The sequence below is a fragment of the Balaenoptera ricei genome, chromosome 2, assembly GCF_028023285.1.
Source record: "Balaenoptera ricei isolate mBalRic1 chromosome 2, mBalRic1.hap2, whole genome shotgun sequence".
Classification (NCBI taxonomy): domain Eukaryota; kingdom Metazoa; phylum Chordata; class Mammalia; order Artiodactyla; family Balaenopteridae; genus Balaenoptera; species Balaenoptera ricei.
Window position 1 is genome coordinate 186,623,301 of NC_082640.1, and position 22,494 is coordinate 186,645,794.

The 22,494-nt window shown below is 44.6% G+C and overlaps 1 protein-coding gene across 1 annotated transcript in view; it reads left to right on the forward strand.

The window, feature by feature from the left end:
- The window catches only part of TDRD9 (tudor domain containing 9), a 109,047-nt gene that overhangs the window by 67,480 nt on the left and 19,073 nt on the right, over positions 1-22,494 (forward strand). The window contains exons 14-29 of the mRNA XM_059915878.1: positions 2,957-3,054; positions 3,608-3,739; positions 4,710-4,875; positions 4,964-5,027; positions 5,104-5,167; positions 5,573-5,617; positions 6,304-6,357; positions 8,568-8,684; positions 10,225-10,332; positions 12,300-12,400; positions 15,859-16,032; positions 17,454-17,565; positions 18,651-18,863; positions 19,148-19,237; positions 19,736-19,996; positions 20,912-21,067. Coding sequence (XP_059771861.1) covers positions 2,957-3,054; positions 3,608-3,739; positions 4,710-4,875; positions 4,964-5,027; positions 5,104-5,167; positions 5,573-5,617; positions 6,304-6,357; positions 8,568-8,684; positions 10,225-10,332; positions 12,300-12,400; positions 15,859-16,032; positions 17,454-17,565; positions 18,651-18,863; positions 19,148-19,237; positions 19,736-19,996; positions 20,912-21,067 — 1,955 coding nt within the window. The remainder of the gene's footprint in view (positions 1-2,956; positions 3,055-3,607; positions 3,740-4,709; positions 4,876-4,963; positions 5,028-5,103; positions 5,168-5,572; positions 5,618-6,303; positions 6,358-8,567; positions 8,685-10,224; positions 10,333-12,299; positions 12,401-15,858; positions 16,033-17,453; positions 17,566-18,650; positions 18,864-19,147; positions 19,238-19,735; positions 19,997-20,911; positions 21,068-22,494) is intronic.

Here is a 22,494-nt window from a genome sequence, read left to right on the forward strand (position 1 = left end):
ACCTCACTAAAATGGAGGGGGGAGGTCAGAAGGGGGCGCTCTTGTGCAGTACCACCTGAAGTACCACTGGAGCTCAGTTACAGGAAGAGTTGTCAACTTCAGAAGCCAACAAGAACCAGCAACAGGAAAGAAGCATCAGTTATACGCCCCAACAGGAAAAACTGTGCCTTGCATCTCCTACAAGAAATCATCTGCCCCAGCAACTCGGCCAATGAGAAACTGTCCCCACCCTGAACTCTCGCTTTTCTCCAGTGGACTTGTGTTCAAAACAACCCCTCCCAGCTTCCTCCTTTTTCTCTATAAAATAATGTTCCTCTTCTTTATATAGGACTTGCCTATGGTTTTTACCATAGCTTGCTTGTCCCAAATTGCAATTCTCTGCTATTTCTGAATAAACCCATTTTTGCTGGTAAAATTACTGTTTTTATTTATTTATTTATTTATTTAGACATTTATTTATTTATTTGGCTGCACCAGGTCTTAGTTGCGGTACTCGGGATCTTTTACTTGTGGCACTTGGGATCTTTTAGTTGTGGCATGCAGGATCTAGTTCCCTGACCAGGGATCGAACCCAGGCCCCCTGCATTGGGAGCATGGAGTCTTAACCACTGGACCACCAGGGAAGCCCCAATTATTATTTTATTTTTAAGGTCAACAGTACCATTCACCTGTTGAGGGACATTTGAGCTGTTTTTAGCTCTTGGCGATTACAAATAAAGCCACTGTGAATGTTGATGTACAAGTTTTTGTGTGGACATAAAATTTCATTTCTCTGGGATAAAAGCCCAGGAGTGCAATTACTGGGTGGTATGGTAAGTATATGTTTGCTTGTATAAGAAACTGCCCCAAACTATCTCCATGGTGGCTGTACCATTTTACAGTTCTACCAGCAATGTGTGAGATCTGTTTTTTTCACATCCTTGCCAGCATTTGGTATACCACTATTTTTTATTTTAGCCATTCTAAAAGGTACATAATAATATCTCGTTGCAATTCTAATTTGCATTTCCTTAATGCTAATGAAGTTAAATATCTTTTCTTATGCTTATTTGTCTTCTGTATCTCTTCAGTGAAATGTCTGTTCAAGTCTTTGGCCCATTTTCTAACTGGATTGTTTGTATTTTTATTGTTGAGTTTTGAGAGTACTTTATATTATATATCCTAGATATAGTCCTTTATTAGATAGGTGGTTTCCAAATATTTCCCCCAGTCTATATTTTGTCCTTTAATCCTCTTAACAGGGTATTTCATAGAAAAAAAGTTTTAAATTTTGGTGTGGTCTAATTTATCAGTTTCTCATTTTATGTATCATGCCTCTGGTGTCATGTGTAAAACTCTTCACCTAGCCCTAGGTTGCAAAGATTTTTCTCCTGTGTTTTCTTCTAGATATTTCATAGATATGTTTTGCATTTGTATCTGTGATCCATTTGAATTAACTTTTGTAGATGGTGTGAGGTTTGCTTATGGATGCCCAGTTGTTCCTGCACCACTGTTCTCCTCCCATTGAAGGCTTCTGTACCTTTGTGAAACATCGCTTGGGTGTACTTGTCTGGGTCTATTTCTGATTCTTCATTATGTTCTATTATCTGTGTGTTTTTCTCTCCACTAATACCACACTGTCTTGATCACTGTATAGTAAGACTTATCACGAAACAGATGGATTCCTCCCACTTTATTCTTCGTTTTCAGAATTGTTTTAGCTATTCTACTTTGCCTTTCCATATAGACTTTAGAATGATCTTGTCTGTATTCACACACAAAAAAAGCCTCCTGTGATTTTGCTAGGAATTGTGTTAACCTGTACATCAGTTTGTGGAGAATTGATATATTTGCTATGATGAAGCTGCGTATCCCTGAACATAGTGTGTCTCCCTTTATTTAGGTCGTCTTTGATTTGTTTAATCAGCATTGTGTTATTTTCAGCATACAGATCCCTGTATATGTTTTGCTAGATTTACACCTAAGTATTCAGTTTAATTTGGAGGGATTATAATGATTGTGATGGCATTTTTAATTCCGATTTTCACATGTTCATTTCTAGTGTATAGAAATGTGATTGATTTTTGTGTGTTGGTATTGTGCTCTGTGACTTGCTGATTTCACCGATTAGTTCTAGGAGTTGACTTTGGTTTTGTCATTACCTTGGGATTTTCCATTTAGACAGTCCTGTCATTTGAAGATACGGCGGGTAGATGGTGGCGGAGGCAGCAGTCTGGACTCTGCACTCAGTCTCCTGTGTCAGGACAGGTGGGTGGGGGCCGAAGGGGGCAGGGGTCCAGGCTCCACAGGTGGGGAAGGAAAGCTCCTCCCTGGGCTGCCCCATTTTTTAAAAGCTGAGTATTTGTGAAGGATCCCCCCTCCCCACCTGTCTCCTCTCTCTCAGATTTTATTATGTTTGGGGATAAAGGAGTTTCCATTGCACAAGCAATACCATCACAAGAGAACAGTCGTTTATAGGATGGTCTCCGTGGTCCAGGCCTGGTTTTGAGCTGTTTGCATGTGATCACTCATTTCATATGAAGCCATTGTCTTGAAGGACGCCTTTGCAGAGGTGTTGGGATGGGTAACAACCAGCCGTTTCACTGGGGCTTCTCTTGCCAACTTGATTACTTTCGTTTGGTGATCTCTGTATTTTTACCAGTATGAACTATGCATTTGCAGGAGATGTGTGGTATTTTAAATGTTTTGATTGCCATTGTATTTTGGGGCCAAGGTGGTTCTCTTTAGAAATATGCATTGGATTTTCCACTATACATCACTGAGTAGGAGTCAGCACTTAATCTGTATATAGAAGATCACTTCTAACACTGACTTATACTGAAGTTTTTACCAAACTGACCTGGTTTGGTAGAAGATAACGGAAGTTTTTCTTAATATTTAATGGTTATTCTTAAATATATCTTTATGCTAGTGTTAAAGTAATTAATGCCACAGTTTGAATGTTTCTCCTTTGCAGGCCGTGCTGGACGAGTGTCTAAAGGATACTGTTACAGACTCATATACAAGGATTTCTGGGACAGCTCCATCCCCGACCATGTCATTCCTGAGATGTTGGTAATAAACTTTGGTCATCTTTATGACATAGTTTGTTTTTTGTAGACAGTTTTGCTGAATAGTTTAAGTAATATAATTTTGAGTGTCATGTGATTTTGATCCCAGAAAAATTACTTCTGATCAAACTTGTCTTTAATCACAGAACTGACTTCTGTTCACTAAGCACCAGTGAGGGACTTGACACCCATGTCACGTTTCTGGCCCCATAGGAGGACTGTCCACAGACGCTGCTGCTGTGTGCTTTTATAGTTCGTGCTGTGGAACTGGCTTCTGTCTTTCCTCTCCTGCCTCTCTCTCCTTTCTCTCCCTCTCTCCCGCTTCCTCTCCTTTCTTTCTCACCCTTTCCCTTTTCCATCTTGCCTTCTTTATCTCTCTCCCTCTCCTTCTCTTCCCCCATCTCTTCATCTCCCATTTCTCTCTCTTCTTCTCCCACCCCTTTCTGTTTTCCTTTCTTCTTTTTCTCTCCTTCTCTCTCTAAAGTACTAGTCATGTGAATAGGTTAATTGATTTACTTATTTTTACTGTTTCTAAATTTAAGTTTTGTTCTTTTCAGCGTTGTCCATTAGGAAGCACAATATTGAAAGTGAAATTACTTGATATGGGTGAACCGAGGGCTCTGCTGGCAACAGCCCTTTCTCCACCTAGCCTGAGTGACATTGAACGCACCATCCTTCTGCTAAAGGAGGTGGGACCATCTGATACTTGTTCGTGTTAGGAAAAGCTAAGATTTTTTGGGTGAATTTTAAAAGCTTCATACTGTGTATATCTTTAAGGTATTTTGACAGTTGTAAGTAAGCAGCATTTGCTTGGAAAAGCATGTCATGACTAATTTTTGATTCCAGATTTTATATATGTTGTTCAGACCAGCTTTGTTAGTTGTCTGAAGCTGAAGCTCCTACTCTCTCACCCCCCCACCCCCGCCCCCCCGACGGGGGATTGCGGTTTGTTGGCGGGGCTGAGAAGCGCTGGATAGGAGATGCAGCCGTGGAGCTCTGCTCTCCCGCCCTGGCTCCGCCAGCCTCCTCCCCACTTGCCCTCTGGTTCTGCTCTTCACCCTCATGCTGGCCTCTCCTCTTCCTGTTGCTGGGAGCCCTGCTCTGCTCCTGCGCGTTCTCTGACTCTCCTCCGACCCGCGCTCCGCTCTCGCTGCTTGCAGTGAGTGCCCAGTGCCCCGGCCTCGGCGCCGCCACCTGTTGGGGCTGTGGACATTCTGCCTCGGGCCCTCAGAGCTGGGGCTGCCTCTGATACCTTGGGTACCTGCTTGGGCGTCCGTAAAATACACTTAGTCAAGTTGAGGACGTCGTTTTCTGTGCACAGTCTGTACGTTTTGGCTGTGAGTGACCACGTGATGTGGTGGTTGGAGGTTTGGTTTAGTGCTGTGCGTGCCATGTTCGTTAAATCTGGGACTTAAGTAGACTTTTGTGGGGGTAGCTTGAGCGTCACCTCCCAGCATTAAAAAATAATAAAATGTGTTCTGAGTATCAAAAAACGAATTAAAAAACTTTAGTATCAATCTTTCATAAGTTGACTTAGGTATCTTTTAGAACCTTATTCACCAAAATTTGGTCGTTTCCTGTTTTAAACTCCCTGCCTTAAGGAAGAAAAGAGTGTGAATAAATCAGTACTTGCTAATCGCACTAATTTATTTTATAAAGGTTGGAGCACTTGCGGTGAGCAGGCAGAGAGAAGATGAAAACCCCCATGATGGTGAATTGACCTTCTTAGGAAGAGTTTTAGCCCAACTTCCTGTTAATCAGCAGCTCGGTAAACTCATAGTCCTCGGACATGTGTTTGGATGTCTAGATGAGTGTGTTATTATAGGTGAGTGTGGGAGCTGAGAAGCGGTAATGGAGGGTAATGTAAGGCTGCTCCAACAGTCTTACCTTCTCTTTGTTTTTTCTCTTGTTAGCGGCATCTCTTTCTTTGAAGAATTTTTTTGTGATGCCTTTTAGGCAGCATCTTGATGGATATAGGTATTTAACATTCATATTTTTAAAAGTCATAGTGTTTTAATGGTGTCCAGTGACACTCTTTGTCGTCTGTTTACAGGAACAAAGTGGATTTCTGTGGCAACAGTAAGAGTGACTGTGCTGCGCTTGTCGAAGCGTTCAGGGTAGGTTTTCCCAGTGCGAGCTGTGAAGGCGGCTGCCACCGCTTGTCAGCACACGCCGTCTCCACCGGAAGCGCCATGAGGGGTGCCGATGTCCAGTAGTAAGCAAAGTGTGTTGGGAGATGGGGACTTCCCTGGCGGTCCAGTGGTTAGGACTGCACGCTTCCACTGCAGGGGGCGCAGGTGCCATCCCTGGTCGGGGAGCTGAGATCCTGCGAGCCTCGCGGCACAGACAAAAAAAAAAAATTGTGTTGGGAGAAGAAGATGAGGGTGGGAGTCCAATTCTATGAAGTAGATTGGAAAAATTAAATTTGTAAATTTTCTGTGGTCAAAATGTGTTGAAATTGGACTTAAAAAAATTCGGTTAGTGAATAAAGTATTTTGAAACTCTGGTTCATTTGTTTTTAGGCTTGGCAGACTTGCAGACAAAGAGGAGAGCTGCGGCATCCGAAGGTCAGTGAGCTGTTTCTTTGTGGATGGCTGCCTGTGTCATGGAAGCTTCCCGAGCCTTCTCTAGCTCAGCCTCAGCGCTGTGTGTGAACTGGCAGCGTTCAGCCTGAGCGGAGGTCACTGTGGACGGTCCTCAGAGCCCGCAGGCCAGGGCAGCTCCTGGGCCCAGTCACTTCAGCTGCAGTCACTTCCCAGAGGCAGCCGTGCTGCTTTTCGCCCACCCCTGGGTAGTAGTGACCCTTCCTGTGTCAGGAGCCTCTTAGCTGCCAGCACTAAATACCTGTGGGACGTGCCTCGGCGTGTTGGCTCAAAACTGAGAAACCCGAAGCTTTTCCTTCCGCTGTTTTCAGCAAAGTTTTAGATAATGGGCTTGAAAAAACCAACCCATTAGCCTTCATTTTTTTGGGTGGGCGCGGTTGCATGTTGTTCTTCTCCTTCTAAACTGACTAGGTTCAAAAGATTGTTGATAGGTCTGTGTGTTTAAATTTGCCATGCCTAGATGTATCCTTAAAATAACTACATGAGTTACTCGTGAAAGCCACCTCTTACAGAGTCAGCCATATTATTTTTCTTGCTGGGATATATTCTTTTCGGGATATACTTTTAGCTGAGATACATGTATTACAGTAGCCAAATTAGCTGTAACTTGTTACATTAATATTGAATATTATCCTTTTATGTATTTAAAGGATGAACTTGACTGGGGACGGTTAAATTACATTCAAATCAAGAGAATTAGAGAGGTAAGTTATAAATTCTTTGAATACAAGTAAAGATGACTTATCAAATGTTTATCAAGTACCAGCAATACCCAGGGTAGCAGAGAGTATTCCAAGAAGTACATCCTCGTTTCCAACTTTGGTAGAATTTATGTGTTAACATTCATGATTACAGTTGACTACAGCTGAAGGACACAGATTAAGGTCAGCAAAGGTAAGAGGCGGGTGGGGAGGAGCCAGGAGAGACCAGGGGCCAGCTTGCAGCTGTCCTCTCCCGGTGGAGTCGTCTGGGCAGCACGATGCGTGACAACCCCCGTGAAGTACCGCAAGCCAGGGAGGCTGTCCCAAGCCTTGGCGTCCAAGGTTTTATTGAGGGTTGATTACATAAGTGTGGGGTGCCCACATGGCTGACCTTAACTTCCTTAGTTTTTAGCCCCTCCAGAGGTTACTGATACTGTATGGCCCCACCATACAAAGGTCACATTGCTACCATGAACTGCTTGTTGTGTCCAAGGCCTCAGGTAAACAAAGTCACTCTTACAAGGCGGGATATTCCAAGGGCCTGGAGGTGAACTGCCAGGAGCCAAACCTTTCTTTGGAATGTCCAAGGTGTGGACACCTGGGCCTGCTGACTTAATCCTTTACTGCACAGTTTGCAAGATAATCTGTCTGTTTTATTTTTATTTTCAGAGAACTTACTCTTCGTTTGGTTTGTCAGTTTTACTGTGCAGGTGTTTTGAGGGGAGGGGGAAGGTGGAGGATTTCAAAGAATTGATTTTTAATTTTTTCCATTAATTTAGTTTTTCTGTGTCTCTTGGTTTACGTTTTTAGTCTTACTGAGATGAGAATTTAATTTATTAATACTTTAAAGCTTTCTAATTAAAAGTATTTAAAGCTGTGAATTTTCTTGTGAGCACAGTTTGGGGCACATCTCATTGATTTGTGACATGTAGGGATCTCATTGTTATCCCTGTCTGTAACTTATTTTAGTGTCGGTTTCCTCCTTGATTCAGAGTTTTTAGAAGAATATTTGAGTTTCCAGGTAGAAAGAAATATTTTTAGGTATCTTGTTTTTTTGTTAATATTTTTGTTTTTATTGCATTTTGATCAGAGAAAGTGACTTGCATAATTTTTAGTTGATTTTTAATTAGAGAAGTTGTATGTATCAATACTACAGCCTTACAGAAGATTTATTTTTTTTGATTTTTTTTTTTAATAGAATTATTTATTTATTTTTGTCTGCTTTGGGTCTTTGTTGCTGCACGTGGGCTTTCTCTAGTTGCGGTGAGCGGGGGCTACTCTTTATTGAGGTGGCTTCTCTTGTTGCGGAGCACGGGCTCAAGGTGCACGGGCTCAGTAGTTGTGGCTCGCAGGCTCTAGAGCGCAGGCTCAGTAGATGTGGCGCACGGGCTTAGTTGCTCCACGGCATGTGGGATCTTCCCGGACCAGGGCTCAAACCCGTGTCTCCTGCGATGGCAGGGAGATTCTTAATCACTGCACCACCAGGGAAGTCCCCTGTTAGCTTGTTTTTAATCACAAAGGAAGTATACGTTTATGGCAGAGGTTTCGGAAGTGTTTAAAGGACTTAAAGCAAAGGCTGTGATCATGGTCTCCTGTTCCTCTGACACCTGTAGATGACTGTGTTTGTGCATTTGCAGTGGTTTCCTGTGTGTGCGTGTGTGTTTATAAACTGGGATCATGAAGCATATACAGCTTTGTATCCTGGTATTTTCTGTTAATATTGTATTGAGCATCCTTTCCATTCTTTATTAATTAATCTTTAATAAGATGGTTCTTTAAATGAGTTTTAAAATTTTTTCATTTATTTTTTGGCTGCATTGGGTCTTTGTTGCAGTGCGCGGGCTTCTCATTGTGGTGGCTTCTCTTGTTGCGGAGCACAGGCTCTAGAGCATGCGGGCTTCAGTAGATGTGGTGCGTGGGCTCAGTACTTGCGGCTCGCAGGCTCAGTAGTTGTGGTACACGGGCTTAGTTGCTCCACAGCATGTGGGATCTTCCCAGACCAGGGCTCGAATCCATGTCCCCTGCATTGGCAGGCGGATTCTTAACCACTGCGCCACCAGGGAAGTCCTAATAATATGGTTCTTAATAGCTGCAGTGTTCCATCCCATAGACATACTAATTCTTTCCCCATTATGTACTGCTTTTCTAGGGCGTTTGCTATTCTGAATAACATAATCACTTGGAGACATCATCTCCCAATGTGTTTTTCTTAGGTGGCTGAATTATATGAAGAATTGAAGACTAGAATCTCACAGTTCAACATGTATGTTGATTCCCGGCGGCCTGTCATGGACCAAGAGTATACATATAAGCAACGATTCATCCTGCAGGTACTCTGGAGTTTCCTGGATGTCTCTTTCTGGTTCTTTCTTCTTATTAGGTCTCGTGGTTTTGACAGTGCTTATTTCCTCCTCTTTTTTTTTTTTAATGATTTGGAAAGCTTACAGTTATTAATTAGAAATCTGATGGCCTTTTTTATTATTATTTAATTAATTTATTTATTTTTGGCTGCGTTGGGTCTTTGTTGCTGCGCCCTGGCTTTCTCTAGTTGCGGCAAGCGGGGGCTACTCTTCGTTGCGGTGTGCGGGCTTCTCAGTGCAGTGGCTCCTCCTGTTGTGGAGCACGGGCTCTAGGCGCACGGGCTTCAGTAGTTGTGGCTCGCGGGCTCAGTAGTTGTGGCTTGCGGGCTCTAGAGCGTAGGCTCAGTAGTTGTGGTGCACGGGCTTAGTTGCTCCACGGCATGTCGGATCTTCCCGGACCAGGGCTCGAACCCATGTCCCCTGCATTGGCAGGCAGATTGTTAACCACTGCGCCAGCAGGGAAGCCCTATTTCCCCTTTCTGATACAAATCATGCCTCACAGGAGATTTTAGGTCCATAGTGTTCATGCTGTGTTTGGGCACCAGGAAGAACTCTGGTCTTACCTAGTTTAGGTTTTCCATGTCATTGAGTTGATGATCCAGACCCATTTCTAATCTCTGGAGGAGTGTTTCTAAAGACTGCTAAATGTTATTACTGCTTCTGGAGAGATCCTTTTGTTTTGGCTTTTAAGAAAGTAAAAATGCTCTTAATATTATTATGTGGCTCTTCCCTTGCATTGAAAAATTATTTTAACTTTGGAGGCCATGAACAAATTAGCTTGTTGGGTGGAACCTTCTAGGCATTGTGTAGAGGGAAATGTGTCCTAGAAAGGTGACCAGTGCTTCTGATGTAGGGGCTCAGAGGAGGAGTACCTCTTATATGTGTCCGTGTGTTGGCTGACGCATACAGAATTGGGTTCTAGGTGGATCCTGTAAACTGGGGGATGCTGGGAAATGGAGTGTTTTTCTGGATGTAAAATTACTTGAAGTTCAGGAGAGAGTCTTCCATGGGTGTATGTTTCACATGGTTTATTTTTATTGAAGAAGGGACTCTTCGCAGCATGCTTTTAGAAGTGAATATTGGATGCAAGCCTGCTGCTCTAAATTGAAGTGTCTTAATTGTAATTTTATCTAAACATTTGGGAAAGGGCCTGACCCACAGAAGTAAGTGTGTCAGGGAAAATGTAGAAGAAGTTGGCTAACCCCCAGGGCTCTGTGTGTACAATCATTTGTATCCTTGTTCAACTCACCACTCTTTTCTAAACCTCATTCTGAGAAGAACTCAGGCTCCTTGGAGGAAAGACATGTAGAAAGTGTTTCGGTTATGGCGAAGTAACCAGAATTGTGACTTTCTGCTTGATTGGTTTAAAGGTCCAGTGTTTCTGTGTTTTTTTTTAACATTGAACTCATCTTTTATAGTGTAGATGTCATTCTGGGATGAGATTAGTATATTGGTGAGATAAAGTGATAAAATAATGCTGTTACTTCATGAAAATAAGTTTCTCTTCCAGGTTGTATTGGCAGGTGCTTTTTATCCAAATTACTTTACTTTTGGGCAGCCTGACGAAGAGATGGCAGTGAGGGAGCTGGCAGGCAAAGACCCGAAGACAACCATTGTGGTAGGTGGAGAGATGGGCAGCCTTCTCTGGGGTGGAGGCCGGGTGCCCAGTTTTCGGATGAGCTTCGTTCCAATGTGGCGAACACGGAACATTTTATTTCCCCACTTGTCTCTATTTTTTATAAGTACTAAGTGGATTTTTTTCCCCTAAAGTGAATTTCATGGCTTGTCTGACCTTTTCACATGCATCCACTAGTTCCTCAGTCTCGCTTCCTGTTTTGCAGACCTGGCCTTAAAAAAGAAAGCCTTGCAGAGTTAGGTATTCATGGCTAACCTTGACTGCTCATGTCCCATTTTGAAGGATTTAAGATACTTCTCCATAAATTTAAGAACATTTAGTTAATTGACAACTTCATTTTACACAAAGTAAAGAGTTATTTGGTTGGCACCTTTGTACTGTGATTTAAACTCTGATCCCCATTCATGCTTAATAGAATCACCTAGAGAGTGTTTGTTTATTTTGAAATTCAGATTTGAGGCCCCGTGGCACAGAATCTGAACTAGAAAGTGTGGCCTGGAAATTAGTGTTTAACATGAGCTTTGGGCAAATCTGATGGTCAGTCCCAGGCACTGACTATCAGATCAACATTTGTGGACCCTTTGTTTAAACCTGAGCACAGGATCACTTCAGGGTAGGCAACTGGCATAAAGCATTTGGGAATCGGGCTTTTATCGGACCCTGGGTTCCATTACCGGCCTATATCTAATAAAGGGGGTGTAGAGCACTTGGCAGAGTTCCTGGCCTAAAGTAAACATGCCGTCGTTGCCAGCTCTTACTCCTCTTGCTGTTTCCATCACACTGTTACTGAAGAAGTAAGAGTTCACGAGGGAGAGGGTCTCTGCAGAGCACTGGAGAGGCGCTGGTGCTCACACTGGGGACGAGAGGCAGCTGAGATGCAGTTTGTACCTGGGGACGGGTTTTACCTGAAGGGGCGGTCATTAGCTCCTTATTGCTCTCGAGGAAGTGTGGCCGGGCCTCTGCTCGTACTGACCTTCATGGCGGACCAAGCCCTTCTGGTTGGCTTCCTCTCACGCCTTGGTGGTGCTCCCTCCCGACCTGTGCCGCGGGGTGGGGGGGCCCCACAGCACGTTTCCTCAGACGTGGGCTGCGCTTGCCTCCTTCAGCCACCAGGCAGCCTGTTCACCTTGCACTCTGGGGGCCAGAAAGTCACCTGCTGTGTGCGTCATAAAAACTAAGTGTGGCTGGTGCTTACATAGTGCTTATCATCTGAGAGGGCCTTTGTCGAGTGCTTTTTACGCATTCTTCTCTGAGCTTCACGTTGACTCTCTGAGTCGGGGACTTATTGTCCCCCTTAATAAGGGATGTGGCTGTTGGGTCCTGGGGTGGCTCCGTAACTTTTTGCCTGCAGAACCCTGACAGGCCAGGACAGGAGCTCAGACCTGAGTCCCCAGCCCTTGCTTTTCAGCCACCCACTGCCTCTCATGGAGCTGTGCTGGGCCCTGAGATAAGCAGGTCACGGGGCAGGGGACTCCCAGTTTCGCGCGGGAGCTCGGAGCACAGATCGCCCTGATGGGAGGGAGAAAGCGCACGGACAGGGAGGGGTTGCTGCAGCTCCTGTCCGGTTAGCGCTGCCTGCGGGGCGAGGACGCACCCCCTCCTCCACCAAGTGGTGCATTAACCTGTAACGTTTAAGTTCCCGCTGCTGCCTATATAGAAATACTATGTTTTAAAAAGATGTATTTAGTCAGCTTGGTTATTTTAAGGTAAAAATGAAAAATAAGTCTTAACTTTTCTGTTTCAGACTTTTGGATTCTTCTAACAGGGGAAGAATTAGCCTTTGTTTAACATGTATTATTAAAACTTAATTATAATTTAAAAGTCATTAGTCCTTAAATACCGTGCTGTCGGGTCTACGTCTTGTGCTTGAAGACAGCGTGCTCTGTTTTTGTGAACATTATGACTGTGAGCTCTGTCTGCTCCTGTTAATGCAGTGTGGTGTTTTACAGCTGAAGCACGTTCCTCCCTATGGATTTCTCTACTATAAACAACTGCAGTCTCTCTTTAGACAGTGCGGCCAAGTCAGATCCATCGTGTTTGATGGTGCAAAGTAAGTAGTGTATTTTTGTAATCCACTGCAATTACGAAAGAACCACGAGATTTTATGTTTACAGGGGCTGATTCTTTCAACTGGGGGCGTGTGGAAATGGGTCGTCAGAAAGGCTGCTGAGGACAGCTCTTAAAGCGTGGCTGTGGTTTATCTTGTTGTCAGGAGCAGTTTATCTTCTCTTTCAACCACGTTCCTCCTAAAGGACGTCTGATGCTGAGAAGGTTCAGTAGCGTGATGAGGTACAGGGTTGGCGCTCTGGAAGTGCGCTGCACTCGGGCGCGTCCATCCGAGATTTCACAGTAAGTCGCCGGCCGCCAGAGATGCCTGCAGGAGAGTTTATCTGCTGATAGTCATTTAGAACTTACATGTTCTAAATATTTTTGGAAGACAAATATTGTAAAACTCAGTTACATTTGGCCTATTTTAATTGCAGATAAGAAGTAAGTGGTTTTGGAGTATCACTTTGAGTTTTCATTTCCAAGAGAGAATGCTTATGCACAGAAAAGGCTATTACGGTTTTTAAATTGATTTTTAATTTCTAAAATTGGAAAAAATTTTCTCGTGTCCTACACATTTTATTTAATTTACAAAGCTTTGTAAATCTAGTAAATAAGAAATACTTTTAGTTTTTCTTTGATTAATGTCCAATAGCTCAAGTTGAGCATATTCATTCTGCTTAAATTTTGGATTAATTGCCTCACACATTTTAAGTTCCATTCCTGTGATTAATATATTGATTTTCTTTGTAAGCATGTAAAGGCCTCACATGGCAAATATATAACCGTAATAAGTAAAGTCTTTCTGGGTGCTGCTAACAACCGTTACAGATTTAATTAAACTTACAGTGTCTCAAGTTTTCTTAAATATTCTAATATAAATTAGCAGTCAAATTCTTAATCACATATACAAAATTACTTACTTAAAATTGGATTCTCGTAGCTAAACCATCTTTCTTGAATATGGAAAGTCCGTTTGCCTCACTGAGACTCCAGTTCTGTGTGCGTGGGTGCTCTTTGGACTGATTTGGATGGTGCCGTCTGGGCTCTCACTAAGCTTGCAGCGGCCTCTTTCCTTAATCCTTACTGCTAGATTGCGTTCGGTGTTCGTTTCTTCTTCTTGCTGTCAGGGATATCTATATAGGTATTTTAATTATATTTTACTCGATTCCTCATAGATTTCTGGTGTTCAGTCGTAATACCAATGTCTTACCAATTACTTGGGGATGTAACAGTGTTCTTCTGGTTATCAGTTCTGTGCATCAAATATTAAAGGCAGAGAATGACATAAAATAGTTATTGAGTCAAGACTGTCCTCCGCCTTGGGATCCAGCAGGGCCTGCTGTGTGCAGGGCCAAGGGCACTGGAGCACAGGTCGTATGTGGGCGCACGGTTTCCTCCTGTGAGACATTTTCAAATTAGTGGTCGGCGTGGAGAGTAAAATCGGTTCCACAGATGTTTGCCCATCGTGAAGTGTCCTGGGAGAGGCGTGGGGGGTTGGAAGAAGATACTGTATCTGAGGCTCAGAGTAGGAGCAGTGACATTCACCTGGGCCTGCCTCTGGAGGAGTTGGAGGGGCCTGGAGGGGAGGCAGCCCTGGCAGGTGGGGCAGGAGCCCAGTGTGAGCGGAGCTGTGGTTTGGGAAAGCGTAGGATTTGTGCCAGGCACAGCCAGAGCCCTCTTGCCAGGAGCTGGTTTTGTGTCAGATTGAGCCTGAAGAGTGGGCATCAGGCGCTGTCTTTCGGATGGTATTTGTAACCAGCTGACGAGTATGAACGTCAGTAGTGGGTATTTAGAGAGCCCTGAGTGTTCTGACTAGAACTGTGTTTTGTAGAACTTAATCGGGGAGTGATGAAGAGGAGAAGAAGCCGTCCAGCATAAACTTGGCAGTTGTCCAAGCCGAGGTGACTTTTGACATGAAAAGGAGGCAGCGGATGGGAGGGAAGAGCTCTTGGATTCGGCTGTTGATGGCCTGTGGAGGACGAAGACGAGAGAGGAGCCAGCGAGGGCCAGGACTTCAGCTGGGGGGAGTGGACAGGAGGGCAGGGCCGGGGGCTGGGGGGGCGCGGGGAATGTCACGGGCTTGGCTCTCTCCACGTGTTGAGTTGAAAATACACAGGGAAGACGAGAGTCTTGGAAATGTGCTCTAGAGTATTTGAAAGAAATTATTTCTAAGGAGAGACTTAGGCTCCTTCTAGAGAAAGATGGCAGAAATGGAAGTGAATAAAGGGAGCTGAGGACAGGAGGAGACTGCACGTGCTCACTTGTGAGCTCACCCAGGGTCGGTGGAGGAGGGTTGAAAGGGAGCCGAGGGCAAGGGGACAGTGCAGTGGAGACAGGAGGCTGCAGAGAGGCCAGAGGACGGGACGGGATGGGACGCGACAGGCCGCTTTTCATCAGCTCAGGGTCCTTCCAGGTCACCCAAAATCACGCATTTCCATGGCAGTAGTTGAAGCGGTCATAAGTCTGTTTTTCTGAGTATGATGTTTTGCTCCGGGAGATTTTGACATGCATATACAAACAAATGTAAACTTGAAGCTTTTTTCCTTTTTACCAGGAAGTGTCTGGCAGGCACCCTTACTGCATGTTTTTTTTTTTTAATTAATTTATTTTTTGGCTGCGTTGGGTCTTCGTTGCTGTGCGCAGGCCTTCTCTAGTTGCAACGAGCGGGGGCTACTCTTCGTTGCGGTGCATGGGCTTCCCATTGCCATGGCTTCTCTTGTTGCGGAGCACGGGCTCTAGGTGCACGGGTTTCAGTAGTTGTGGCACATGGGCTCAGTAGTTGTGGCTCATGGGCTCTAGAGCGCAGGCTCAGTAGTTGTGGTGCACGGGCTTAGTTGCTCCGCAGCATGTGGGAACTTCCCGGACCAGGGCTCGAACCTGTGTCCCCTGCATTGGCAGGCAGAGTCTTAACCACTGCGCCACCAGGGAAGTCCCCTTACTGCATGTTTGATTCTTATTCCCCAAGAGGGAGGGATGTGATAATAGGACACTGCGACGTGGGTGGGTCTTAAGGTGGGGCGTGCCTCAACATTACTGGGTGATAAACTGGGTGGTTTTTTGGAGGGAGATCAGAAAGATCACTGAACTTCTCAGTTGTGTGCTTTTCTCTGTCTGATTTTTATTTTACAATAAAATAGAGGAAAACAAAAACCCAGATCTGTCACTTTGTTCTAATGAGAATTAAGATTTCTTAGCCGAAAATTCCTTTTGAACTTAATCTTTATTCTGCATTATACTGAGTAATACATGAAGATGATACTTGGTTTTAATTTAATGGTACGTCATTGTAACTTTTATTTCTCTTAAGTGAATAATTTTCCCTTAAATACATCTTCTTGATTAATTAACAGAAGGAAGAGTTGCTGGTGTTTTGAAGAGAGGTGTTACTGAAAATCTCTAAACTTGAGAGAAATTAACATGCCTCATAAACTTATTTTTTTATTTACATTTGTGGAACAGAGCCTTTGTGGAGTTTTCACGCAATCCAACAGAGAGGTTTAAAACTCTTCCTGCGGTGTATATGGCCATTAAGATGTCTCAGCTGAAAGTTTCCCTTGAACTCAGTGTTCATTCTGCAGAGGAGATTGAAGGGAAGGTGCAAGGAGGGGATGTTTCCAAGCTCAGGAACACAAGGTATTTTCAGAAGGGAGGCAGGCACAACTCTGTCCACCTGCTTTCACATTCTCAATATTATTTTTAAACAGCTGTTTAACCTTGCTTAAGTTCACACTAAAAGCACTGGCGTGGTAGCCTGGTTTCATCGTCTTCTAGCTGTGTGTGCTTGGGCACATTACTTGACCTCTCTGAACCTCAGTGTTTTCATATGTTTAATAGCTATGATACCTATTGTACAAGGCTGTTTGGAGGATTGGGTAGAACCATTTGTGTCATTTTCAGTTTAAATCGAAGGGATTGACCCTAATGTTAGTTTCCTTTCTTCCTCCTTACAGTTACCGCCTTTCTCTTCCTAAGCAGAGTAGGGTCTCCCTTGCCCTTAGCGGAGCCAGCAGCGGGACAAGACGCAGGCGCAGTTGGCAGCAGCCCGCTGCTTGCCAGCACAGGCCACCCGTCCCTGTTGAGCAGGGTGGGGGGGCCGGGCTGCCTGCACGGGTCTGCTCGGCCCCCAGGCAGCTGCCGTGCAGTTTGCAGGCTGGCTTCTCTTGGACCCAATTAAATCGCCCTTCAGTGTTTCTGACAGATTACTTTGCCTTTCGGTCATATTCACACAGTGCTGTGTGTAGAATTCTCCTGCACCTTTTCTTGTTTGTAATCTTTTTAACCCCATGAGGAATTTGACAGGGATTTGAGGAATTGATGAGGTAGGGAAGTAAGTTCCATCGAGTTTCATCCAGTGTGGGATGGTTTGATTCTGCGAGTTTGGGAGTTGAGTGGGTTCAGTCAGTAACAACGTGGAGTAGGCCTGTCCTGCTGGGTAACTTAGCCTGAGTCACTCTTATTTAATAAATGGGTTGGAAAATTGGGAAGAGAGGTGGATCAGATCTCTTATAATTCTTCCTCTTCATTTAAGAATAAAATTATTAGGAAAGGAAACTTTTTATCAATTTATATTTCATCTCCTGGAATTTTAGCATTTATTATATTATTGCTTCAAGGGATGAATGATAATTCTTAGGTTTATTAGAAAATCATGTATGTGTTTCCTAACAACATTAAATAGGCTTGGATTCTTGTAGTTTTCTAAAGGTCAGAGTCACTCACCTCTGAAACCACAAGTTAGGAAACATTGCAGGTCCTAGATTTAGAATTTATATCCTTAAGAGTAGATATTCCATAACAGTCTTGACCTTTAGAATATATTCCTGAAGGGTAGTATGTAACTACTGGGGTACACACCCTCCCCCAAGGCAGCTCAGGAAGCCATCAGAAACACATTTCAGATAAGATCGACTTCATCATCTCTGGCTTTAGGTATTTTATTAAAATGTTCTTTTCTTATAGAAACAGTGGAATAGTTCAAGCAGTAACTTCATATATGTAAACATGTTTTCTTTGTAATACTTTTATTGCCTTTTAAAATAAATTGTGTTAAATAGGGTGAATGTGGACTTCCAGAAGCAGAGAGTTGATCCTGCGCAAGTCTCATTTAACACGTTAGACAGATCCCAGATGATTACAGATCTCCTCTTAACAATTGATGTTACAGAGGTAAGAATGGTGTGATCCAATCGTTAGAGCTTTTCTGTCTTCTTAGCCTAGAACTGTCGTGTTGTATACATGAGATAGTGGATGTATAGAGACCCTCGCCCACAGCCTGTGTACCTTAGTCATCTGCACTGGACCCTTGAACAATGTGGGGCTAATCCATGGGTAACTCACTGTCGGCCCTCCGTATCCGTGGTCCCGCCGCATCCTCAGATTCGACCAGCCACGGACCATGCAGTCCTGTAGTCTTTACTGTTGAAAAGTATCCGGGTAAGCGGACCCTCGCAGAACAAACCTGCCTTGTTTAAGGGTTACCTGTAGCAAATCTGGGTGAGCTTGAATTACTCTCGCTTGCTGAATTGAAATGTGGCTGTAACACAATTGTGTAAACACAAATATTCATTCTAGAGTCAAAGTTTAATTTTTAAAATGTTAGTACATTTTAAAATCAGTTTTGGCGACAAGATACATGTAAAAATGTTAATTGGCATAGTGCTATTTGCTTGTGTAATTCAGTTTATATCCACAAAACTAGCATTGGCACCATTATTCATTGCGGTGTAGTTTTTACTTCTTCAAAATAAAATTTCAGTTAAAATGCATCGGGCTTCCTGGTAAATCTGTAGTTACCCTTCACTGGGAGACTTCCCATAGAAACCTGGATGCCAGGAGACCGGAGAGCTCCGGCAGTGCGGCCCTGGCCGTCTTGCAGCGGCAGCAGGCGAGGACATCCACTCCCCCGTCCCCCCACTGCTCTTCCAGGGGGCTGTGCGTTCACCCCGCACCCGGCCCTCGCCACCCAGAGGGCACCTGGGGGCCCTGGGCTCTGGTCAGGGATGGAACAGCCCTGTTCCCACGTGCCCCCCAGAGCCTACAGTGCTTGTGTGCCCGCAAGTCTTGTGCCTCCAGACACCGTTCCTCACCTCGCTCAAGCCGGGCACCCCCTCCCCCGTAGAATACTTAGGGACCGGGGAATCTGGTTTGTGACTTGTAGTAGGGTGGTGTGCCAGGGCTGCAGTTTGAGTTTCTGTCCCTCTTGACAGAAATCCTTTCTAGAGTTCATCTCTGCTCTTCCTCCTCCTTTTTAGGTGGTTGAAGTGGGGCACTTCTGGGGATATAGGATTGATGAAAAAAGCTCAGAGATTCTGGAAAAGCTTACTGCTGAAATCAGCCGTCTGAAGTTGGTGCCCTTGCCCGTTCACCCACATCCAGACTTGGTCTGTCTGGCTCCTTTTGCTGATTTTGATAAAGAAAGCTACTTTAGAGCACAAATCCTTTATGTTTCTGGAAATTCTGCTGAGGTATGTTTTTCTGTAACAAATCACTGAAAGGGAAATGAGACAGACTTACAGCAGTTGATAGAAAGTCTTTTCTAATTTCAAGTGGAAATTAAATATAAAATAATTACAGTTAGAAAAGTGGTCTAGTAGAAAAGTTACTTCCCTCAGTGAGGTGAGGATTTAAGCCCCAGTCCCTAGGAATCCTGTGATGACGGAGCTGGGATGGATGGTTGCGTGGCCATGGTTGGTGGCGCACGGTGTTTGCCTGGGCCTGTACTAACTGAGGCACTTTCCTCATCCTCTAGGTGTTCTTTGTAGACTATGGAAACAGAGCGCACGTAGCTCTGGACGTCTTAATGGAGATTCCCTGTCAGTTTCTTGAACTTCCCTTTCAGGTAAGGTCGAGACGCTCCTGTGGTCTGAGAGCGTAAAGCTAGAAGGATTCTGGAGGTCATGTGGTCGCCCCTCAGCTTATGGACAGGGCCAAGGCCCAGAGGGCTGGCACTCGTTTTGTCATGCTCTCCGAATTTGGTTTCTGCTTTTTCCCAAAAATATATTGCTGTAGATATTTTTGCTAGTACTGCTTTTGGAGCAAATTAAAATATATGGAGTGTTTCACACTTAGCAAAAAAAGTAGTTTTAATTCAGCAGTAATTTCTAATGCTTTCCCACATGCACTTTCTAAAAGTTATTCTAAACTTTTTTTGTTGTCGAAAAGGAAAACCAAGTTTTTTTTACCTATGAAATCCTCACTTACCCTGAAACTGTTTTCAGTAGGATTTGTAGGAGATCACTGGTGAGGATCCCTGCACCAGGGTCACTTTTCAGTGGTATTTGGGGTGAGTGTCTCGCACATTTATAAACTGGCTCAGCTGTGCGCTTCTGTCCCGTAGGCTTTGGAGTTTAAGATTTGCAAGATGCGCCCATCCGCAAGGTGTCTGGTGTGCGGCGAGCACTGGAGCGGCAGGGCCAGCCGGCGCTTCTCCTCGCTGGTCAGCGGCCGTGCCCTCCTCGTGAAGGTCTTCTCCGTGGTGCACGGCGTCCTACACGTGGACGCCTACCTCTCCTCGGCGCTGCAGGGCGCCATCAACGTGCGAGACGTCCTCGTCAAGGAGGGCTATGCCGAGCTGGCCGAGGAGCCCTATGAGTCCAAGGTGTGCGCTTCCGTCCTCCTTTGAGGAGTGTGTGTGTGTGTGTGTCTGAGTGTGTGTGTGCAGGGGGCAGGGGAGTGAGAGAGAAGGGGGGCCCTTTTCCCCTCTCAGGGTGTTGGGGGGTGAAGAGCTGGACAGTGTTCAGTGTGTTAAGGTCTGTGGTGCCCTCGTCAATGGCTTCTAGTTTCTTTGAGACCAAATTATGGTGGTCAAGTGCTGTTCTTGTTGGTTTCTGATTATGGAGCTGTGTTTTTTTCTTCTTCTTGGAATGAAGATTAGCTGTGAAAGTGTTCTCTGTTTGGGGAGTTTTTAAAAAATGGATTCCAAGATTTATCTCCCTAAGGAAAGTAATTATAAAATATTAGTTTCAAGTATTTTGAACATTTCAAAATGTCTTTCAACTGTTTCTTTCAAAATCAGTTCTGAAGCTATTTTTCTTGATCTGAAGGTTTGAGATGCCACATTGAGGCTCACGTTGAAGGTGGTTTGTTTTTCCTTCTGTAATTTCTGCTGGGGATGAGGCGCTGAGTTGGGCAAGGGACAGACAAGCAGGAGGCGTCCCTGCAGAGCTGGCTGGGTTTGTGCTTCCAGGTGGGGAGTGCTTCCAGGGGTCCTGGTAATAGTCCCAGTAGGAAACTGACACTGTGTAGACAGAAAATTCTTCTTCTCGCTCTTTTCAGTTCTCTGATGGCTGAAAGGTCGTAAAGGCTAATGAATTGAGCCTTTAATGAATTCTGTTTTATTTCTTTTGTTTGAATTTTAAAATGTACTTGAGAAAATTATCTTTTGACATCTTAATAATCTAGAGACCACCTAAGAATAAGGTCACGCCTATGAAGTACTTTGATTAGTTTGGAATAAAGTGCTTTTAATACTGGTTTTCGTTTTAGCAAAATGAACTTTTCTTATTTTGTTCAGCAAAGCCATGAAGTTCTCAAGGGTCTCTTTTCCAAATCAGTAGAATATGTGACAGACATGTCCGTGCCATCCCCCCTGAAAGACGACGAAAAGTATGTGATCCGGATTTTGTTAGAGAGCTTTTCTTCCAATAAACTGGGTAACCCAAACTGCAAGGTAATTTATAGGAGTTATTTTAAAATACAGTTAAATTTTAAAAAAATCATTGTACATTTATAAGCTGAGTTGCAGCTAGTAGTCATGATGGTTTTTTCTTTACTGTTTTTTTTTTTAAATTAATTAATTAATTTATTTTTGGCTGCGTTGGGTTTTTCGTTGCTGTGCGTGGGCTTTGTCTAGTTCCGGCAATCGGGGGCTGCTCTTCGTTGCGGTGCGCGGGCTTCTCATTGCGGTGGCTTCTCGTTGCAGAGCACGGGCTCTAGGCACGCAGACTTCAGTAGTTGTGGCACGTGGGCTTCAGTAGCTGTGGCTCGCGGGCTCTAGAGCGCAGGCTCAGTAGTTGTGGCACACGGGCTTAGTTGCTCCGCGGCATGTGGGATCTTCCCGGACCAGGGCTCGAACTTGTTTCCCCTGCATTGGCAGGCGGAGTCTTAACCACTGCGCCACCAGGGAAGTCCCTCTTTACTGGTTTTTAACTGTTACTTTTCTCACAATGGAGCCTATATTAATAAGACCAGGGCTTCCCTGGTGGCGCAGTGGTTGAGAATCTGCCTGCCAATGCAGGGGACATGGGTTCGAGGCCTGGTCTGGGAAGATCCCACATGCCGCGGAGCAACTAGACCCGTGAGCCACAACTACTGAGCCTGCGCGTCTGGAGCCTGTGCTCCGCAACAAGAGAGGCCGCGACAGTGAGAGGCCCACGCACCGCGATGAAGAGTGGCTCCCACTCGCCGCAACTAGAGAAAGCCCTCGCACAGAAACGAAGACCCAACACAGCCAAAAATAATAAATAAATAAATAAATAAATAATTTAAAAAAAAAAAAAATAAGACCAAAACCCAGGGTTTAGTATAGAGCAATGCTTTGACTAGTTCTTCTTTTCTTCCCCCCTCAAAAAAAAAATATTTATTTATTTATTTATTAATTATTTAGCTAGCTAGCTAGCTGTTCCTGGTCTTAGTTGCAGCATGTGGGATCTAGTTCCCTGAGCAGGCTCGAACCTGGGCCCCCTGCATTGGGAGCGCGGAGTCTTAGCCAGTGGACCACCAGCGAAGTCCCATGACTAGTTCTTTTTTAAAACTAACCTTTCCAAAGGCGATGTCGAGTGAAAAAAATGCCCAGCCTGAAAGTTGAGGATTATGTTTTATTCGGCAGACTTTCTGAGGACTTGAAGCCCAGGAGGCAGCCTCTCAGGTAGCTCTGAGGGACTCTGCTCCGAGGAGGTGAAGAAGGAGCCAGGAGGTACAGGAATTTTGCAACAAGAACTAGGCAGTCGGATGGCAGGCAGCATTCTCCAGTCACGGCGACCAGTGCTTGCCCATCAGAACGAGGGGAAGCACAGTGTGTGGGCTTTTGGGAACCAGCGTCAAGGCTTAGCTTCGTCCCGTGGAGGTGCTCCAGTCGCTCGGCCCGTTTGGAGGAGG